This window comes from Anas platyrhynchos, chromosome 2 (assembly GCF_047663525.1).
Source record: "Anas platyrhynchos isolate ZD024472 breed Pekin duck chromosome 2, IASCAAS_PekinDuck_T2T, whole genome shotgun sequence".
NCBI lineage: Eukaryota > Metazoa > Chordata > Aves > Anseriformes > Anatidae > Anas > Anas platyrhynchos.
The window spans coordinates 106,299,258-106,321,572 of NC_092588.1; the positions used below are offsets into that span (position 1 = coordinate 106,299,258).

The 22,315-nt window shown below is 44.5% G+C and overlaps 2 protein-coding genes across 6 annotated transcripts in view; one reads left to right on the plus strand and one right to left on the minus strand.

The window, feature by feature from the left end:
- LOC140001658 (nuclear pore complex protein Nup153-like) overlaps positions 1-22,315 on the plus strand; it is a 26,794-nt gene continuing 4,479 nt past the window's right edge. For 2 of the 5 annotated variants that reach the window (XM_072034029.1, XM_072034031.1), the window contains exons 1-7: positions 1-453; positions 3,143-3,195; positions 5,917-6,082; positions 16,808-17,021; positions 19,073-19,321; positions 20,532-20,671; positions 20,754-20,876. In XM_072034029.1, the coding sequence (XP_071890130.1) occupies positions 394-453; positions 3,143-3,195; positions 5,917-6,082; positions 16,808-17,021; positions 19,073-19,321; positions 20,532-20,671; positions 20,754-20,876 (1,005 nt within the window). In that variant the 5' untranslated portion in view covers positions 1-393. The remainder of the gene's footprint in view (positions 454-3,142; positions 3,196-5,916; positions 6,083-16,807; positions 17,022-19,072; positions 19,322-20,531; positions 20,672-20,753; positions 20,877-22,315) is intronic. The other 3 variants (XM_072034030.1, XM_072034032.1, XM_072034033.1) reach the window with 3 other exon arrangements.
- LOC140001660 (uncharacterized) overlaps positions 12,653-22,315 on the minus strand; it is a 24,774-nt gene continuing 15,111 nt past the window's right edge. Inside the window, exon 3 of the mRNA XM_072034037.1 lies at positions 12,653-13,870. Within this exon, the coding sequence (XP_071890138.1) occupies positions 13,838-13,870 (33 nt within the window). The 3' untranslated portion in view covers positions 12,653-13,837. The remainder of the gene's footprint in view (positions 13,871-22,315) is intronic.

Consider the following 22,315-nt stretch of genomic DNA (forward strand, 5'->3'; position numbering starts at 1 on the left):
CGGGGCCGGGGCCGTCGCGGGCGGGTGAGGCGCGGCGCGCACCGCGCTGACGGGAGCCGCCATCGCCTGCCCCAATTGGCCGCGTGAGGCGAGCGGCGGAGCGGGGAGGGCGAGGGACGGGACGGGACCGGGACCGGGACCGGGCGGGGGGCGTGTGACGGCACAGAGCGAGGGGCGCGGCGGCATGGCCTCGGGCGGCCCAACGGCCGGCGGCGGAACGGCCGCGGAGGGCTCGGCCGGCGGCGGGTGCGGCGGAGGCGGCGGCGGTGGCGGTGCGGCCGCGCCGGAGCGGGAGCCGGAGCCGGAGCCGGAGCCGGAGCCGGAGCGCTTGGAGGAGGAGGAGGAGGAGGAGGAGGAGGAGGAGGAGGAGAAGTTGCTGCGGCTGGCAGCAAGATGAAGAGGCGGCGCCACCGTTGGGGCGCCGCGAGGGCCCCCTACCCCCGGTTTAGGCAGGTGAGGAGCGGCCCCCACGCAGCGGGCCCTGCCCCACAGCGCCTCGGTTGCCCGTGTACTTATCGCTCAGCCCCTTCCTGACCCCCTCACCCGCCCCTTTATCCCTTTAATTGCCCTGTACCCACCTCCTTATCCCCTTAATTACCCCCTCAACTGTCCAGTTACCCCCCCAGTTACCCCCCCAACCCTTTACTAACCCCCCTTAGTTACGCCTTCAGCCCCTTCCTGACCCCCTCAACTTCCTCTTTATTCCCTTAATCACCCCCTACCCACCTCCTTATCCCCTTAGCTACTCCCTCAACTGCCTAGTTACCCCCTCAGTTATCCCCTCGGCCCCTTACTGATCCCCTTAATCACCCCCTGCCTACCTCCTTAGCGCCTTACTTTCCCCCTTTATTTCCTTAATCACTCTTTAGCCACCCCTGTACCCCCCTAGCTACCCCCTCAGCCACTTAGTTACTGCCCTTAGTTACCCCCCCTAGTTACCCCCTCAACTGTCCAGTTACCCCCCTAGTTACCCCCTCAACCCCTTAATAACTCCCTTTAGTTACCCCTTCAGCCCCTTACCGACCCCCACAACTTCCTCTTCATTCCCTTAATCACCCCCTACCCACCTCCTTATCCCCTTAGTTACTCCTTCAACTGCCTAGTTACCCCCTCAGTTATCCCCTCGGCCCCTTACAGATCCCCTTAATCACCCCCTAGCCACCTCCTTACCCCCTTAGTTACCCCTTCAGCGCCTTACTTTCCCCCTTTATTCCCTTAATCACGCTCCAGCCACCCCCGTACCCCCCTAGTTACCCCCTCAACCACTTAGTTACTGCCCTCAGTTACCCCCCCCAGCAACCCCCCGCAACTGCCTAGTTACCCCCCTAGTTACCCCCTCGGCCCCTCACTATCCCCCTTATCGCTTTACCCAGCCTTTTACCCCCCTCCTCACCCTCCCTTTCATCCCCAGCCCACTGCCCTCAGGACCTCCAGGGCTTTCCCCACTCCCTGCACCCCGCCTCGCCCCCTCGTAAATTCTCTGCACGTTACCTGCCAGGCTTTACTTCTCCTTCGTGCGGGAGGGTCCGGTAGGTTGACGGTGAATGCAAATTCTGTAAATTCAGGGTGTGAAAATCCCCGTGCTGGAGGGGGGACACGCTGAGATCCCTGCCAGCAGCTCATTGCGAAGAAATGTCAGGCGCCCAGAGAGGTGCTCTGCAGACGCCCTCTGCACGTGTTCGTTCAGCCAAAACCTCTCCGCTATGAAATCAGCAACGTAACTGAGTATCATATGCAAAGCCGAGGGAGCACTATGCGTGGATAGCTGCTCAGTTAGGTTTTTATCACTCGCAGAAGTGCCAAGTCCCTTACACCGTATATTGACAATCAGTCTAGTCCATCTAAAGCTGGCCTGGAAGGGCAATAAAACATTCCCCACGCTTACAGAGCAAACATTGAAACCTCGGGCTTCAGCAACACGTTAATGTTGAAAGTGTCGTATCTCGCGTGTGCCGACGCTGCGTAGGTAACTGATAAACCTTACAGGTGAATTAATAATCAGCGGAGATGGTTTTCCAACTTTGCTATTGCCTGTTATCTCTGGGTGTTTTCCAGTAGGTTTATTGAAGCAGTGTGCCAGAGCAAAGAGGTGCTTGGGGATATCTGGGGGATTCTGCACAGAGAACGGATGCTGCACATCCAACGCAGATCAAATTAACAGCAACTTATCGGGGAAAAAATTGTAATGATTTGATAAATAGGCAAACTGATAGACGCTATACGTGTGCGTTTATTATGTTATTTATTATAATATTATATTTATTAATATTATTTATTATAGCTGATAACTTTGTAGCCATATGAACCGTGCAAATGCCCGTAACATAACAGGATGAACTTTGGGTAAATAGCTTGCTTAGAGCATTTGTCAATTGATTTCAGTTTGTTTTCAATGTGATGCCCGCTCTGCAGAAGGCTCTGTGCTTTAATGTGAATTGTCTCTCTGTGACGCAGTTGGGGAGACACGAAAGCGATGGAGGCGATTTTAACATGAGGTTATACCTCTGATTCTGATCCCTACCGGCTGTTTTTCTCATCCTTCCCCCTACAACTTTTGTCAATAAGTCAGTTTGTAGAAGTACTGAAATAGATCTGTTTTGTGTGCTTGTGATCAGAATTACAGCCCACCAAACCCTCCGTCTCTTATCGCTAAGCTCTGAAGGTGCCTGGGCACTAGACAGTGTAGTTAACAGCTTTGAAGTTCCTGGGATATCTAATTTACTTTTTTTTTTTTTTTTTTTTTTTTTTTTGCTTGCTTGTTGATAATAAATGACAGAAAACAGAAAAGTATGTCCCTTTTACGGGGCTGGTAAACTCGGCCCCACATGTACACAATTTTTGTCATGTTGTTTAAAATAATTACTTTCTTTGGTAGAGAATTTGACAAATTTGATTTAGTGTTCTATCAGTTTGTCCTCAGTGCGGAGTGAAGCAGTGATGCTCACTTTAGCCCCAAAGTTTAACTGAACTGCATCCACAATGCTGAATTAGGGAACAAGGTTAAGTAGGTGAGGCGTATTCAGTGCTATAAAATTAAAAATAAATAAATTTTAAAAAACCAACACCAACACATAAGTGGTTTTGGGTACTTTGTGTATTCTGTATCTATTCAGCTAAATCTTGAAATAAATTTAACTTGCAGTGGATGAGAGAGAAGGCTTCGCCTGTGAGACAGCAAGCAGAACAATGTGGAAGGTATGACATTTATTCATTTAAAACTTACTTGAAGGAAGAAAGAAATCTCCTTTTCAGTACAGTCTGCATGCTTGCCTTTTTGGAAAGGTGGTGACAGTTGTCAGTAAAAGGAATGGGAAATGCAAGGAAAACTTTGTATTTTGAGGGAACAGCGAAGTCCAGATTGTGTTTGAAGACCAGTGTAACTTTGAGAAAATTGTTGCTTTTATGAAAAGAATGAAGATGAACAATAATAAAATGACTGATACATGACTGATACACCACTTTTTATGCCAAGTTTATCTTCTGAGTAGGATGTGAAGATGGGAAACAAGGCAGGCTATAATGCTGTATCCACGGAAAGGCTCTGTGCTTTTGGAGGCCTAATTTTTTCCTTCTCTAGGAAATAGGGATCGTTTTGTAGTTTAACTAAATCTTTAGTGTTACAAATTTTGCTGTGACAGCTATTTCATAGTTTGTATGTCAGTTTATTTATAACAAAACAACTTGTCCCTCTTAATGTTCCCTAGGGGAAAAGCTATTAGTTTTAGCTAGTTAATTGCTGGGAGTTTGAAAGCTCTGTCCTCATGGAATGATTCTTTCTGAAGTATTCTTTAGAAGGTAAAGTAGGCGAAGTGAGTCACAGTTTTTTTTTCTTTATTTTTTAAGCAAAAACCTGGAAGAAGATTTATTAGTATTTATTTATTTTTAATGCTCCTTTCATGATGAAGTTAATTGTTTGCTCTGAGTTCACATGAAGACCCTGTGTTGTTTAGAATCATTTGAGGCCAAATGCTAACTCATCTCTAAAATAAAAAAACTAAATCCAGAAGAATTAACTGAACTTCTTCTTGAGGAGACTGCTTTGTGTTATACTGCTTTCTTGGTTTAGGATGTTAATTAATGAGTTAGTTGGTTAGGGTTAGGATGAGTTATCCTCCAGATAATATTGATGGCTTTCCCTTCTGGGCAAATGGTGTTTGGGGTAATAACGCTTGAGTTAGGACCTTTTGCACCCTACCTTTTTAGGGGGTTGCTCTTTTCCAAGAACAGTAGCAGGGAATTTTGCTGACTCTGCTCATCTGCCAAGCAATTCTTATGTGACCGTGGGCATTCTTTGGCTTGCAGAAAGAACTCAACGTTTTTGTCTTGGCATCTAAAAGTTCGACTTCACAACCACCGCCTTTTTAGGGGTGGAAGCGACTGGCTTTAAGGTTCTGGTACAGGTGCAAACAGCTGCTGGGTTTTAATTATGTTTTTTTCAAACTGTTCTGAATTATCTTTGTTAGCACTCCTTTCTACTTCTCCATGTAGGAAGGAGATCCAGAAAACTCATACTGCTTTTGATTTTGTTGACACAGTCCATTGCAGTGCCCTACCTTTTGTTTGTAGAGTAGGTAGTGGTGGTAGTGTTTTTTGTGGTGCTGGTCTCTGTTGGGTGCCATGTTCTGGAGCAGGAACACCACAATGATCTGCTGGCAAGAGTCCCTTTGGACAGCTGAGTTGGAATATTCAGTAAATCTCTGGCCCACCAATGCTATATATGTGTGTGTGTGTGTATACATATATATATATATAAATTTTTTTGTTAAGCCTGAGTCCAATTGTAGATCAGACTTGCTTGAAGGCTGACAACTGTCTTTGCCCCCTTGAAGCTGACAGGTGTTAACAGAAAGAGGAATATGGGCTATTATGGGCAAACGATACTTGTCCGAATAAAGACCTATTCTGATGTAAGACTTTTTTTCAGTGTTCTAATTGATTGACAGTTTGGATTAGAGAAAAGTCTGAGCATATGCCTTAGGGATCTGTCTTCCTCTATGCAGTCAGAGTGCTAAGCAGGCTGTTGTCAAGTATTTGACAAGTTTAGACCAGTTCTCCTCCTCAGTCTTCTGGAAGTTTGAGCTGGTGTCTTCCAGTGTGATCTAATGCACTTTTGTACTTCCTGATTGGCTGCAAGATAAGCTTTGATGTCACAGTTTTTCCAGGCAGACTTAATTTTCTTGCCATAGTGCTTTTATTAGTGCTATTCCCTATTTCACTTCTGGTTTGGGATATTTTTTTCCCTGTTTCCACTGAGATGAGGAAATCTTTCTGGTTTTGGTCTAGGCTTTTCTAAGTAACAGAAAAATGCCTTTGTGTGCCTTACAAAAGGGATCTCTATTCATGTCTGAAAAGACTGGAATGTTGGCACACCCAAACACCTCTGCTGTTGCTGCTGATGGCCACATGAAAGCCAGAGCTGCTTCTGAAGCTTATGCTGTATTACCTTGCCACACAAGTCTGCGGCCTCTCTGTTCTATCATAGCTGTTGGCAGCGTGGCCCGTGTGTGTATGCATATGAGCACTCTTTCTATATTTTCGTGAGTTGTTCTTTTATATCCTTGCAAAGATGCATGTTCATCGCAGAATCAGAGAACCAGTCCTGTTTAAAGGAAGCGTTGGAAAATAGCAATCTAAATCAGCTCTTCTATTTCAGGTCTTCTGGCTTAGTCATTGTTCCCATATGAATGGTGCGCTTATGTATGTCCTTTTCATTGCTGCTGTTAATAAAGATTTTCCGATTTAGAACATCAAGTATTTACCAGCATTTAGCAACTTGTGAGACAGCTTTATTTTTTTCTGGTTAGCAGGTTTCAATTCTAGGACTAATAACAGCTATAATGTCTTGAAAAAAATGGTCTGATTAATTTTTTTTTCTCTTTTTTTTTCCTCCCAACTTCTGTACTGTTGTGTGACCAGCTACAGAAATGTGAGCGGTGTGAAATGTGAAACTACGAGAAATGTGACCAGCTACAACTTCGGTACTGCCGCATCCAATGGTCTGTCCTCAGGAATGAGTAGTGGAGGCGGCAAAATGAGAAGGGAAAGAGGATTACACTATTTATCCAGATGTGTACAAGAAAAGGTAAGTGACTCTTAAATTAATTGCTGTGACTGAGATTGCTGAAGTCAGTAGCTAAGTGTGTCAGTTTTATTGCATCATAGTACATTATAATAATACCTCTTTAGTTTTGCAGGATGTTTTCCTGGGGGTTTCAGAGCAGGCTCAATGGCTCTAGCCACCTCCTTACCCCCTTAGTTACCCCTTCAGCGCCTTACTTTCCCCCTTTATTCCCTTAATCACGCTCCAGCCACCCCCGTACCCCCCTAGTTACCCCCTCAACCACTTAGTTACTGCCCTTAGTTACCCCCCCCAGCAACCCCCTGCAACTGCCTAGTTACCCCCCTAGTTACCCCCTCGGCCCCTCACTATCCCCCTTATCGCTTTACCCAGCCTTTTACCCCCTCTCTTTTTTTTTTTCCCCCCTAACTGCAGGAGGGATGATCAGCAGGATGCCTAGCTCATGATTGTCAGCTTGCTGAATATTATTTAACTGTAGGTCCTGGGGTTTTGGTCGGGTGGGAATTCTCTGATCGTACCCGATGTGAGCTGCAGAGTCAGTCTCCTCCAAAATACAGCAACAGCTTTAGGAGGCTCTTGCAAGAGGAGGTGCTGCTGCTTTTTAAAAACTATGAGTTAAAGCGTTTGTTCAGAATGTGGTAGACCCTACTTCAGCTTCCTGTTTTGCCTGGAGCGATCAACCTACATCTTCCACGTCCCAGGCAAGTATCCCAGTCGTCAAGCTGTGTGTTATCTTCAGTTCTCCTGGTTGAGGCCGTGTTACTATCCAGAAAAAGAACGCATGATTCACTGAGCCAGAAAGAGGATGGATAAGAAAATGTTGCCCTCCAAGAAAGGAGACGTGCAGGTTCTGGCCTTTGGTTTCAGAACTTTGTGCTCGTTTAATGTTAGATGTTGCTTACAGCAAGCATCCAAAGCCTCTCATTTCCTGCCCTTTTCTGCCCGTATGCCTGATGACTAAACTTTAGAGCCCCGCTTCGTTATGGTTTTGTTTGTTTGTTTTTAAATCGAGTGCCTTTTTTTAAACCGGGTGAAATAGGAGGGGTGAACAGACGCTGTCTGGAAGAGAGCACTCGTGACTTGCAGCTTGTGTAGTGTCCTAGGAGATGGAGATATGGATACAGATTGCCCCACCAGTGAAGGAACTAAGCTGTGGTATTTTCCCTTCAGGGCTACCATCCTGCCTTATAAAAAGGGCACCATCAGCAGCTGTGTTATTAAACTGACAACAAGTAACAGCGCTGCTAGGTACAGGTAGTATAGGCTCACCCACCCCGAAGGTTTCTGGGCTGGGAATCCTCAGAAACAAAAAGCTTTCTGCATTTCTGGGTTAGGCAGTCTGGGAGTAGAATTTAGGAGTCCTTCCTGTGGACAGCTTTCTTAATGGCTCTGTGCTGATTGCACTGACTTGAGATAATGCTGGGCTTGGCGTGCTACCCATTTCCTCAGCCATTTCATGCTGAAATATCCATGCTGCTTCTGTATGGTGTAAGGAGCCTGGGCACCTGGGTTAAAATTGCAGCTGTGCCCTGAGAGCCGAGCACGTGAGGGCGAGGGAGCTGCTGTGTCCAACGCCGGGCTTTCATCTGCAGGATGTGGCCAGAAGTGCTCCGAAGTGCTGGGTTGCCCCAGCCATTTAGGTAGGCGTTACTCGTGTGGATGCATGATTGGGATGACTGTTCGCATTGTTCACTTATTAAGCAGCTTCCCTACAGGAGGAGAAGAGGCTAGCTTAACTTTGGGGGTTATTTTTTTTATTTGATTATTAATCATTCAAATGAAAATGTCAGAGAAGTTTGACTCTCTCGGGCTTTTAAACTCGTGCAGGCAGATTCAGGCATGAGAAATCAATAATTAGTTCTACCTGAAATGTTTCTTCAACCGTTCGTGTTAAGCTTCACATCAGAGCTTTTTCATATTGGCTGTCAGATTTGTAGATTGAAGCTTCTGCTGGCTTTTTTATTTTTCTTACACGTGCGTATGCCAGTGCACACTCGTAACGTAGATGTGCTCCGCTGGTATACAAGAGAACAATCCAAACATTTTCCTTGAAGAAACCAGCATAAGTTGCTACATGCTTTTAATTGGTCTTATGCTCCTGGTGTTACCAGCAAGCCACTCGTTGAATGTCCCGATCAGATAGCACCTCTGTCTGATGGGCGAGTTTTACAGAGCCATGTGAGACTGCAGAGCAGTTGCAGGATGAGGAATTTAAACTCTATGCAGCAATGCCTAAGTCATTACATTCTCACCTGCTTCTGTCTTGAAGGTGGGCCAGTTGTAAATGATTGTTTGATTTATGCCTGGGATTTTCTTGGCGTGCAGTGACTGCAGGCAGTGGGCAGAAGGAGTCTTGCAAGCTGCCGGGTTTATTTTGGGAGGAAATCTTGAAACTCATGCTGAAGAGTTCCTAGAATATCCTATTGAGTAATGTAAATTAGTTCATGTTAACCTGAAGCAGGGAAATAGTAATTTATAAAACTCTGAAATGTATTAAACAACATCCATAGGGAGCTAGCTATGCAAGTGTGACTTTATGGGTTTAATTCTTATCGACAGAATTACATCTTGAAATCTGCTGAGGTGATTGTGTTAATATTTATATGCATCTCCCTGCTCCTTCTGGTGTAGGAGTAAGTTAGCACTTGGAGCTAAGTATTTGTAGCTGTTAAGAGTTGCTTAAACTGTGTGTAAAGATTCTTTTAAATGAAGGGGCTGGTAACTGACTGCAGAGGTTTTGTCTCTGTCGCAGCAATATCAAATTGTATTGGCAGAACAGGTGTTGAAAGATACAGCTTGGCTTTTTACTGCCACCCAAAGCAAAAAACGTATCCTGGTGGGGAAGAACTTTCTAAACTGGGATACTGACGGTTTTCTCCCATTTAGGCTGGCAGTCCTGTCAGCGGTACCACAAACTGCAGAATGTGACTGCTATACCGTTTTATTCCTATTTTTGTTGCTGTCGTGACAGTGTTGGGGAAAAACAATAGCAGTGAGCGTTGTCTCAGGACAGAAGATTTTAAAGCGGATGAAATAAATGCCTGTGTGAGCTGGGACACCGCACGTTGCCTTCATCTGCTGGCGGCACATCACTTCCTCTGCGTTATTTATTCCTCCAGCCGGTAATTAGCGCTGGTTCTTGCTCCCCTGCTGTGGAGGAGCTGAGCTGCTGATTCAGAAGACTGCGAGGAGAGAGTGCAACATCTCTTTTTGCTTGCCGAAAAACAGTTTTTTAGTTTTTGTAAATGGCAAGGTTGCCCTCGAGATCCCAGCTAAGAGACTTTTCTCTGAGCTTGCTATTTCCAGACCACTTTTTAGCAAGTCGTCTCTTTTGTTAATGTGGTACAATTTTGCATTTTACTCTCGTTGAACTGCAAAACTGCAGATTTTTTTTGCCATCTTTTTGATGTTCTGTTTCGTCAATCCAATATTTATTGTGTAGCTATCGTACAACTAGGAAACGTTGGGTAGTCGTATTTATGCAGTCACGATAGAAGCCGGGAGATGTTCCCCAATGTACCTCTCGTGGTACATGCTGCTAAGAGAACATAACAAAAACTCCTCTGTGCTTTTTGTAGCATAAAATACGTGTCTGAAGCTCAAGAATTAGTGTCTGTAATATTTTTCTAATTAAGATTTTTTTTAGCAATTAGGCAAAACTTTTATTACTTTTTATCTGTTAAATAATTCAGCTCTTCAGTTTCATGACCAACGGCCCTACATTTGGGCACGTTTATTATTTTCCCTTGCACAGTTCCTTTGTGCTACTACATTCTGTATTTTTTTTACAGTGCTTCTTAAAAGCCTTGACCTGCTTTCTCCTTATGCCTAGGCCCTCCAGGTCTTACCTACCTTTTTAGTGAAGGTAGGATTTAAATACACTTCTATAAGCCAAAGAGATAGTAATTTTGCTAGCCACTTGAAGCTAGCGTTCTTCACAGCTGTTTGTCACCACGTCTGGAGGAAGGCTAGTACTCCTTCAGCTCTGTTAGGGACTGGGTGAGTACTCTCTGAACCCTTTCAAGCCAAGTCGGTTGGGTCATCTTAAAATTGAGCCAAGGTGAGTATGAACTGGCGTGTTTGACTTTGCCTGAAGCGTAAGTCGTTTTGCAACTTGCTGATACAGTGTTTGTCGTTGTGGTATTCTAGGTTGCTTTACAAAAATACTTATTAATTAAAAGAGCCTCTCAAGTCTATTTGCTTTTCTGTGTTGTTGTGGGCAAGGTTCCAGATACCTTCCCCTCTTTTGACAAGCAGAGATTTTAAGTATTTATTCTGCTCACTGTCTAGGAATTAGCACAGCACTAAAGTGGTTTTGTTAGGGCAGTAACACTGACGTTCTGGGGGGCAGTTTCCTTTGAGATTCTGTAACTTATAACTGCGCTTTGCATTTACTTACCGTGTCATTGTGTGTGTTTGGCTTGGTTGCGATCGCCAGCTGTTTTTTAAAGTAAGCATAAATTCATAATAAGCTTTACCTTTGCTGCAAAAAAAGTGCCTGCTCGTGTACGAGCAGCATGCACTAAGGTCCTACAGCTATGGTTTTACCACATGTGCTGGCTTTGCAAATACCTGTGCCAGCAGAAAATGTTCATTGTCCTTGCCAAGGTTGTTTATGACTGTCTGCACAGCTCTGCTGTTGGAAGGGGTTGTGCGAGTGTGTCCCGAAAGCTCGCTGACTTTGCTGTTAAGCTATAGCTGTGTTTTGAATCAAACTTTTCCTGAAGCAATTGGGTCTCAGGGCTCCTTCCTCTATTAGAGGTGCAGGTCTGGTGATCTCCAAGACCAGCCAAAGATGCAAGCTGTTCAACTGTGCCAGATGCATGATAATTCCAACTCTGCAATTGTTTAGTATTTGTTATTAAACTTACCTTACAAAGCTGTGGATTATATAGAGATTTGCAGATGTCATAGCCTAGGGTCCCTAAAAAAAATCTCTGTGCAACAGCAATTCTTGGTTACCCACAAGAGAAAAGTATTTCGAGCCATGGCTTACGTTTGTGAGTTGCTCTGGGTTCTGTCAGCTGAGCTGTGGTGAAAGCACGTGGCCGGAAGGATGTTGCTGCCTCCGGTGACTGGAGGTTACGGCCCTGCAGCTGAGGTGAGCCTGCATCACCTTTGCAGCTTCAGAAGGTTAGCCCTGAATGTCAACAAATGTAACCCTAGCTGCTGCTGCAGCTAACGCAGCTGTGTCTGAGACTCAGCATTTTAGCTTCTCTTCCATCTTGTTAGGGAGTGCATGCAGCAGGGGCAAATGTAACACGCTTTAAAGAAACTCTCGTGCCCTAGTTAATTGCAGGGTCTGCTGATGCGGTTGCATTGTGTGGTGTAAGTTACACGCTAGGCAACGTCTGTGTGTGATGCTTTGAAAGTAGGAAAGGTTTAGTTTTGCTGAAACCTAATGGGAGCGTAGAAAATAGCTGAAGGTGACTCTTTGGTTACTTGGTTTTAGCTTGCATGTTTGAGATAGTTTATAAGAAAAAGTACTGAATGTACGACAGGCTTGACATAATAGCGTTTTGCAAACCCGCATAAGCTGTTGTCAGCTCTGTTTGTAGATCAGCATGGATAGGAAAGGTCGTTCAGAAGGAGCGTAAGAGTACTCTGACATCTTTTATATCCACCAGGGTTATTTAAAAAATGTAATTCCATTTCTCGTGTTACAAAATGGTGATTTACTCTGGAGTGCTACTGCGAAGTGCCAGGACTTACATTTTGTGTCAGGAAGTACTTCAGTTTGTGAGATGTGTTTCAGGTTACCTGTAACGTCTCTTCTGCACTAGAAAGCGTTGGGCACGGGGACGATGAGCATCAAGCAGTGAGCTGCCCTCGAGTGGCATTTAACCATCTTTTAGAAGCTGTTGTGGGACTTGGCCTGCCCCTGCTTGTGTTTGACCTGCAGAACGTGTCCTCCCGCCTGCGAGCTGTAGCTTGCGAGTGCTTTTAGGCAAAGTGGCACTGAAAATATTGTTTAATTCATTGCTGGGAGTCAAGCGTGTTGTTGGAGGTAGCGGATCTGTAGCATGTGGTGTGCCTTCGTATGCACAGATTGACTTAGAATAAGTGGGGGGAATAGGGAGTTTGCTGTTTCTTTTGGCAAATACGTTGGTTGGTGGTGAACTGCTGCAATGAATTGTGTTTTACTTAATGGAGAATACCTGGAAATAAGATAGGCAGTTTAGGCATCACGTTGTCGACTTAAATCCTAAATATAAAAGTATGTTACCATCCATCTTGCTAAATCTGGTAACTGCTAATGGCCCTGTAAAGACCATCTGGTGCTATGGGCAGTGTATTTCTTGATCATCTTAATTCTGAAAACTTTAAACTTCTTGTCTCCTGGGTTATGCCAGAGTCTGTTATCCTCATACCAGGTATTGTTGTAGTTGTCGTTGTGCTTGTTGAGTCAGAATAATTGGTTTAGACCGTGTGGTAAGGGAAAACCAAATCTGAACTGCATTTTGTTAGTGCGGTTCTATAGACTGGCTTTGAGACTTAGCTGCAGACACGCTGCATATGTGAAGCAGTCTTTCAGTAAAGAATAGTAACCGTACTTATGCGTCCCTTCTTGGGTTTAAGAACACACTCGCCTAAGACTGCTCCTGGGTCTTCAACGTTTGGTTTTGGTGCTGATAGGTGTCTATCTCAAAGTGTAGCACAAAACGTGCGCTCAGATCTACAGCACCACCACTGATCTCTGCTGAGGATTAGCGACAGCCTAAAGTAGTGCTTTTTACCAAGAAGGAAGGTGTCTTGTGCTTTGCACCCTCTCTTGAAATGTTGTCGGCTGAAGGTGTGGACCAAGCTTGAGATAAGGCCGTTCAGCGCCACAAGGATTTAACCTAGCGAGTTAGACACTGATTTAGCTGTCAGAGCATCTACTGGCCTTTTGCACTCGGGTGGAAATGGTAACAGTGGGCTGTGTCTTCATGGGAGAAATCATCAAGCAGCGCTGAAATGTAAAGCAGCAGCAGAATTTCCCTGGGAGGTTCCTTCTCAAGCTAGCTACGGTAAGGAAAAGGAGGCTCGCTTTGGCATGGGGAAGCATAATCCCTTCTTCACGATTTTTAGAAATAAATTTGAACTAGTCCAGTTGCTTTCAATGAAGTGGTTGGTTTTTCCACTGTCGCGTAATTAATGACATTCCTGTAACATACTGTTCATATTAAGTCGTAAGCTTTATTGTCTTTTTCTTCTAACTGAAAAACTCTGCTGTCCTGCATCCAAACCGAACGCACTCCCTAGACAGCAAGAGCTTGGTTAGTCCGCAGGCAGCCTGAGCCCGCGCTGCTGCACAAGAGAGGGGATCACGTCGGGGTTGGCACCAGCGCCTGTGTAAGCACACGGTGAGCTGGCCCCGGGGCTGCCCCCAAAATACATCACAGCCCACAGGTGAATGTTTGTCTGGGTCGGTTTGATACAACCCGCATGGTGTGCGCACACTCAATCAAAAGGAGGGAGAGGTCTCGTTTCTTCCTTCTCGTGTGCTGGCTGCTTGATCTTGCTCTCCCTCCTGGGCCGTTTGCGTTGCACCACGCCAGCTGAATTCATTAGTCCAGCAGGGAAACCCGTGCGTTTTGCCAGCTTAACGAATGCAGCCAGCAGGGAGGGCAGCCTGCTGTGCGCCAGAGCTGGCACAAGGTAACCGTGGGGGATGGAGAGAGCCTGGAAGCCCTTTTTGGTGGTGGGAAGCGCTTCCTCCGATCTGCTGCCGCTCGCTGAACTTCACCCTCAGGTGCAGGCTTTCTTTTTGAGGATTTACTGATTCGTATGCTTTAAGACCTGAGACTCCTGAAATTGGAGGAGAAAATGAAAATACAAGAATCAGAGTTCAGCTGGAGGTAAAAAGTTGATGCTGATAGAGGTGTGCATCTAATGAATTAGCTCTTTTATCGGGTTGTGCTTTTTGCATCTCTGAAGAATTTGTGTTAGTGTGTTGCCTTTCTGGATAATTGTTTTAGTCCGTCCTTTGTCAGAGAGTGGGATTTACTTAAGTCTCTCATACTGACATCAGCTCTGTTACAAAAATAGACGGTTTCCAGTAAGGCATCGTTGCCAAGTCTTCCTGCCAATACTTTTGCCCCCATTGCTGTGTGAGAGACCCCTGGCAAGCTGGGAGAACTGTCCTATTCCTTAAGTATTTTTTGCCAAGAAATAGCCCGCTTTTAAGTTCGGAAGTTAAACTGTAACATTATTTTTTCCCTTTATATAAACCGTTTAAAGAAATGGTGTTTCAAAGTAGTAAACTAGGACACCTGGTTGTTTACTGGTATTTCCCCCTCTGTATCTTTTGTTTCGGGATGCCTCTGAAGGCAGCTTGCCTCTGGTAACTGTAGCTACTGTTGCTTGGTGTGTGTAGACCTTGCCAGAGAGGTATGTAGCAGGGCTGCGGGCTCTTGGGATGCGCAGCATTTGAGGAGCTGCTGTAAATCCCTATTAGTAAGCTATTGGGCCTTTTCAGGGGGTATTTTTTGGTGTGCTGTGTTGTTCTCCTTTCCTGCTGCTATTTTAGGACGAGAATAGCGTGCGAGTGCGTTTCAGACGAGCAGGCAACTGTTGAGACTGACGGCAGCTCTCAGGCTGCTGAAATCAGTGGGCTAATGCTGAGTCTGCTGAAGGACGGGAGCACAGTCACCGGCTGAAGCGCTGCTCCATGCGGCTGGGGTGAAACTGCCTGTCCTGTGGCAATGGGGAGCCCCCAGAGCAGCTCCCTCCTCTGAAAGCAGGGGGCTTGTGCAGCAGCCTGTTGGGTGTTAAACCCTAGAGGGATTAATGATGGCAGTAGGGAACCTGGGATGTGGTGCTTTATTTCTGGGTCTGTAGCTGTGACGGGCAGGTGGGAGACACCATTGGGAAGTCCTCAATTTCTTGAACCTTGTCGTGAGTGGGCACGTGTGCAGGGTGTGTTTTACTTCTGGGGGGAGCGTTTGTTTCTTTTTTTGGCAATATCGATGTTAGATGGCAGGCTCTGGCTCATTCACAGCGCCTGCCTTGTTCTTTTGCGGTCATTTAATCAACCTTTTTGCTGTGCAGCAGGAAATTGGAGGTATGTTTCAGCATATTTTACTTTTCCTTGCTTTGGCATTGACAAAGCTTCTTGTCTTACGCCATGCACGGGTCGGATGGAGCAGGCTGTCAGTACTTCCCACTTGTGGCTTCTGAAAGGGCTGGAGAAATTATTCGGGGTTCAGTTCTTTCTTCAAACGCCACTGATGCGGGGAGCAGCAGCCAGGCTGCCATATGCAAGAAAGGGTCAAAGCAGTCTGGCTTTAGGTTTGGATGGTAAAATGTCATCTTGGTTAATTATTCGTCTAGCTAGGCTCTGTAGTTACTCATTTAGGTTATTCAAGGTGACGGGGTGTTTGCTCTTCTGAGTGCCTGTGACTTGTTCCGTCTTGAGTCTCGGGCCGCTTTCTGTACGGGGAGGATTTGCACAGCAACAGAATCCTGCAGGCCTATTCTAATGTCTGTTTTTGCAAACTTGGACCCATGTGAGTTCCTGATAGGCTTCCATTCATCGGAGAGGAATATTGGCCCCAATAAAAGGGGAACGTGGAACTGAGGGGCAGGGGAGGAGGAAGGGGCTGCCTCCGCTGGTACCGCGTGTCGGACTGTGTGTCAGCTATGGCATTACGTGCGTTTAATGGTTTTTGTAGGGAAGCTGAGGCGTAGGATTTTTGGAGAAGAATAGCAACATCCAGAGCATTTTGTACCTGTGTGCGTTTTAAGGTCTTAACCGTGATGGCTGTGTTTATTTGGTGGTGTCCTGCGTGGTTTTAACTGTCCTTGGGTATTTATTCTGTCTTCGTGCAAGTACACGATGAAATTACAGATCACTAGGAAAAATGTCAAACCGTGAATTAAGATGTCTTTCTGGAGAAAGGCTTTGTGTTTTCGGTCTTCCTTTCTTCCTCTTCCCATGCCTCTCTCTTAACCCCAGATTCAGGGCTGTCTGGTTGTCTTATTTTCCGCAGTTTGCGTTATCATGTATGGAAAACCTAAATGATTCAGGCTTTTGTTTTGGCTTCTACGCTAATTTGTTTTAAGAGTTAATACAGCACAGTTCTTGTTTCAGAATGATTAGACTGTAACTTCTGCATGTTCAAACTACATTATCAGACGCCCAAATAGTGGTTTAGACTAGACAATCGTGTTGCCTGACACCAGAGAAGCAGGCGAGCAGGGCTGTTGGTGCAGACCCAGCCAGACCCGTGCGTTAGCAACTGATGAACAGATTTTTGCTCAACTTGATCACCTCCTGCCACTTGTCATTGCGTTGGGGTTGCTGAGTTAGCTTTCGTGTTTGCTCGCACCAGGGAGGCGAGCAGCCCGTCGTGTGGCTGTAGGCAGGTTTAGTTGGTTTTCACGTGAGAGCGCGAAGAGGAAGAGTCCTGGAACAAGTCTGTAGGTCAGGAGGTATTTAGGCACAGAGTTTCCTGATGCCCTTGCGAATTGACAACCTGCAGGTGAATTTTGGCAGAAGTTTCAAAATTTTGAACTTTGCCAAGGTCACTTGGAAGTGCAGAAACCGGTAAGTAGTCGTAAATCAATGTCAGCTGAATTTGAGGTGTACCAGAAGTATAGCGGTCCTATGCTAAGGATCAACCTTGTCGTCGTCTTCTGAGTATGTGCTATATAATATCTGTCTTCAGGGTCCGTGGAAAGTTGTATCCCAGCATATGCCGTTGACTGTGTTTCTGTAATTAAACGAGTGTTTTTTCTTTCAAGCAGGGAATAATTAGCAGAGTGACAGAAATGGTGAAAAGTATTGTACCGGCGTGGCTGCAGAAGTATTTCAATAAGCGTGAGAATGAGTGTGCAGCTGCAAATAAATCTGCAAACCAGGCGGCGACTCCAGTAAACCAGCATCATAATTACGCAGATGGAGGTACCCTAAATGATGGGAGATACATGCCTGAACGAGCGACACTTAATAGACAAGGTACGTGAAAAATCATTCGGAATTCTGGCCACCTGTGTTTGTTCACAGATTTCTAGTTTTGAATCCGAATATCAAAAGGAAATTGGAAGGAGGGTTTTGACAGAATGAAAAAACAAACAAGAAAGTCGAAACAACTGTTTGTGAAACTGTCTTAGCTTTAAACTGTCCGCACAATTACGAAGCATACCTCTTATGCTCTTGGAAGGCATCAGTCAACTTTACGTACTCTATTAGCCAGGTGCTAAATGCTGGAAAGAACTCATTTGCAAGTGTGCTAGGTTGCATTTTCCATATTTTACAAGAAACGGAATGAAAATCTAATTGCGTAAGGCAATTAAAAATGAATTTGCTTTGCAGTCTTCAAAACAAAATAATAGATGCTAGAGTGGCACAGGAAAATTCCATCTCGAGTCCTGACTTTTTTTGTTTGGTTTTGTTTTGGGCTTTGATCAATTTAGTCAAGTTCCTTGTTAACTTAATGGAGAACTAGGGAACTTGTGCATGGATGTGGTTTATGACATTATTACCCTTAAAATATTCAATAACCTTAAGGTCTACGCAGGGGGAAGGGGTGTCTTTGAAAAGGTATTGGGAGCGTTGGCAACGAGGTTTGTAACCCCTTTACTGCATGAAAGATGAATTTGTCTTATATCCGATGCCTCTCACTGTTACTGTAGTCTTATTGTATAAATCCGCACATACTCTTACTGGAGTTTCTCTTAAATTAGCTGTTTTGGGGACCTCAGCTTTTAATAAGTAAAGAAGTTTTGTCTGAGTGTGCGTAGATAACCCTAGGTAAACTGGAAAGTCAGTTGCTTCTGTTGTTGGCAGAATCAAAAAATAATGCGGAAATAGCTTTGCCTCCAATCTCATCTAATTGTAAACAAGGAGATTGATTGCTTTCTGTGTAGCTGTAGCTTGGGAATAAGTTTGGAGAAAAGAATAGAGAAGGTCTTCATGACTGAGGAACACATGTTGGCTTTTCTATGTAACTGTGTGAAAGGAGCTTTCAGTAAGAACAGCTGCACTGCAAGCTTACTAACTCCAGGAGATCAGGAGCAGGTGGACATCCTAGAACCTTTTGTAGCTTATGTAGCTGTCTGTGGGTGTTACTTGCTCTGCTTAAGAATAAGATATTTTTTAAAAATTATTACTTCATTTTTAAACAAATGTGTTTCTTCAGCTCTGAGGTATCAATGTGCTGGAGCCTATATTCCTTGCTTAGGTGGCCTTCAGCCCGAATAACTTTGTGTATCTCAAACGGTACTGTTCTAAAAATCTGCTCATGGTTTGGAGAACTAATTAGTGGTACTGCAGTGGTTATGAAGATTGAACTAACTAGTTTAAGCTTGAGTGCGAGCATCAAGAGGATAGTGGCGCAAAGTCATTTTAATTGCCCAGATTCCCGGGGGAGACTGTAGGCTTTTATCAGGCCACTGGCATTGTTTGCAGACCCTTTGCTTCAAGAGGGAAAAATGCTCATCTGGTTACTTGGGTCAACGTACTTTTCCCTTGGGTCAAAATCCCAGTAGTTAACGGGTAGGAGGTAGTGTTTTGCCTCTAAGATGAGCTGATCTGGTAGAACTTGGGAAAAAAAGTACTGCAAGTGTTCATTTTCATGCTGTGTGTTTAGATTAATGACCTTTGTTCCACCATTATATAAGCTGCAGTGTTATCTGTGCCTTAGCATGTAATCTCAAATTTTGTAAAGCTTCTTGCAAGCTGTACATGCGAGGAGGAGTATTTGTGTTTGACTTGGTGAAAGGCCAAGTCAGTGTTAGAGCATTTGAACACGGGGTCGGAATCTGGTGTTGTGAAACCTCACAGTTAACTTCTTCTGAATGCAACATTAATACTCAGTATTGCAAGCAGTGTTGTTGTTGTAGCCAGACAGTTAGATGAAACCGTATCTGAGTGAGGAAGAAGTTAAATTTGGCTTCTCTATTTTTGCGCTTAGAACTTGGCAATAGCATGGCTGTTGATAGGAAACAGGTTTTGGCTTCTGTGAGCTTGTCTATAGCAAAGCTAATTATCTCCCTGTTCTTGTCTAGAACCATCCACAAGTAGCTCAGCACTGAACTACCCAGTTGCCTTAACAAGGCCCGCTCTTCATCGGAGCCATTTGAATTATACCATGTCGGATTCTTCTGTCCCACCTTCTCAGCCCACGACATCTTCAATATTTGGCATTGGCAGTCCTGGACTCTCTTTCATAAAAGAAATCAAAGATTCTACCTCTCAACAAGACAATGACAACATGTCAAGAACCGGTGGCTTCTCCTCTAGAGCATCTGACAAAGGTGATTTTTCTGTTCTCTGTTTAGTTGACTTTTTTTTAAGGTGAAGTACTTTGCGTTCTTTAATATTGCACATCACCTTAGTAAACAAAATAGGAGAATGTCAGCTTTGGATGCAAGAATTAAATTTGTTTTAGTGTTTTAGAAGCGTATAATCCTATCACCTTTTGAATAGAAGCCTGCTTTGGAATAGGTTTGTGATACCCTGCTGTTACAAAGAGTCGATGCTGAAATACACACTTTCAGCTAGGTTATATGTAAATTTTGAACTGGGATGGTAGGAAATCAGGCTGACTTGCTGTAGCTTGACAACTAGGCTGATTGTCTAGAAGGAAGAGTGACTCAGAATATCTAACAGACAAGACATCTGGTTAAATGTGAGTAAGTGTAGGTGACAAATAGAATCACAAGATGTTTTCCTGTGTTTTAGCAGGAGAAGATAAGGAAAGTACTCTGACATAACACGTTGCGGGCTGTTTTTTTGACCTTTCTTGGTAGAAGGCTTCAGCTGTCAATACTTTCATGTCTTTTGCCAAATTCCTTAAGGAAGGCACACCATTTTAAAATAAGAAATAAGCATTGTGTCGATGTAGATTGGTACCTAGGTCTTCTCATTGAAAGGGCAAACAGCAGGTTTGCAGCTTTTTCTAGTCCCCCAGATAGACAGGGACTGAAGTGTCCTCAGCAGGTTTTTCAGAGAACTTGTGTATGGTTGAGAGTAGAGTTGCTGGGCTTTAGCAGTGTAACCTGAGTGCACTACAACTTTCTGGTGTGTCGTCGTAAAACATATGTGGGAAGAAGATCGTTAACTCTTAGAGCAGCCTTCTAGGAATCTTCCAGGTGTAAAACCTGTGCAATTATGATCTGTGCTGGCCTCCAGCCTTTCACCAACATAGAAAAAAGCTTTGTCTGTACAAATGCACTGATGTTTATGCAGTTCTCTTTGCTTTTAGCACAAAAGGAAAAAAAAATCTTCTGCACTGGAAGCACAGTATTAACTTGTTAAGATTGCTGAAAACTACTTGCAGCTCAGTGAACAGTTTTCAAGTTTGTAGCTGTTACTTGATTTTCAGTCTGTACACGAAGCTGTTTAAAGAAGCTGAAGCCACGTTTATTTTTCCGTGTTGAAGAACTTGAATTAGTGTGGTCTTTACTGTTAAAGTTCTGTATGTACTAGAGACGTTTACATTTAACATATATGTCACTTTGGCAGATGTTGGAGTTTTAAAAAATACTTCTTCATCACTGCTCTGGACCACAGAAGCTGATAGAACTCATTCCCTCTCGCAGCATTCTGCAGCTAGCTCTAAGAAACCTGCATTCAGTTTATCTGCTTTTGGAGGAATGTTTCCTGTAAGTACTGCACAGTCTTTCTTTCAATCACTTTGAATGTGTAGCTGGTTTTCTGTCCACTTAACGTACTGTGTTTCTGTAGGCACGCGGAAGCACATCTGACTGTAAGAAAAACCAGCCTGGGTATTCTCCATTTTACCCTGGAAAGACGGCCTATGGTGGTGCAGCTGGAAAATCAAAGCCGTTGATGATAGAACCTTATCGGGTATGAGAAAAGTAGGGTAATGGGAAATAGTGATGGAAATAAAAAAGCAGCACTGCCAAAGGAGCTTTGAGCAGGGAGCTGAGTATGTGGTACCAGTTGCTCTTCTGCCCTCTTGGTCTACAAAAATAGAAGAGATTGATTTCGGGTTAAGTTCTTTTTTTAGCAGTTTTTACCACAGGTAATACTTGCCAGAAAGAGCAAGAATGACAGTTTAGGCTAGTTGTTGGTAGTTGGGGTTTCCTCTGTTGTTACTTCTTTCAAGAAGTTCCATTTGAGTGCCATTGTCTGCCTCTGACTACATTGCATGGTGTTATTTTAATGTAAATAAAAACAATGGCAGCATAACTTTGAAAAGTTGTGTTTATAGTAGCAAAAGCTACAGTAGTCAAACCTGGCCAATGTTTATGTGTGGATCTTTTTTTGCAAGCATGCCTGCACTCATGCTATGGATCTGTTGTATAAAACTGCGCTCTTTAAAAATATCTAAAATTAACTTTGCTGATCCTTTGCTCTTCTGTTACGTAGAGGCATGCAGGCCTAAATGCAGTCCCAAGATAAGCAGTAACGTGCTTTCTATTTTGAATGATTCATATAGTTCTTGAAGAGAGGTATTTGCCCCCAAGAGTTCTTGGAAATAGCAAATAAAAACTGCTGACAACTCTGATTAGCTAGAGCTGAATCGAAAAGGAAAGTCAAATCAGGTTTGGTAGGAATGCATTTAAATCAATTTGACTTTTATCAATAAATCAAAAGGAATTTTAAGGAAATGAAAACATGGGTTTGCTGGATCTGTTCTGACAGTCCAGCTCTGCAATGGAACAAGGGCAGTAGCTCACTTAGGGGAAACCTTGAAAACTTGTGGTTCAAAGCTGGGAACCCTCTTTGGTCAGCTATTTTTGTTTTCTAACAATAGTAGTGGATTATGGTAACAAGAGGAACCAAAATACTAGGCTTTTAAAGGAGAGAGAAGCTTGCTTATTGCTGCTTGCTGTGGATTACAGCGATGTACTAGAGAGTCCAGCGAAGGGCCACCAAGACGATCAAGGGTCTGGGAGCACCTCTCCTCTGAGGAGAGGCCGAGACTGCTGGGGCTGTTCAGCATGGAGGAGAGTAGGTTCGGGGGGGGGGGATCTTATTGATGTACGTAAATACCTGAAGGGATGGTGCAAAGAGCAAAGAGAGCCATTCTGTTTTCAGCGGTGCCCAGTGCCAGGTCAGGAGGCAACAGGCACAAACAAAATGAGGTTCTGTCTGAACATCAGGAAATGCTTTTCTGCTGTGCGGGTGATGGAGCCCTGGCACAGGTTGCCCAGAGAGGCTGTGGAGTCTCCCTCTTTGGAGATCTTCAAGAGCTGACTTGACATGGTCCTGGGCAACCTGCTTGGGGTGGCCCCGCTTGAGCAGGGGGTAGAGCAGGTGATCTCCAGAGGTCACTTCCA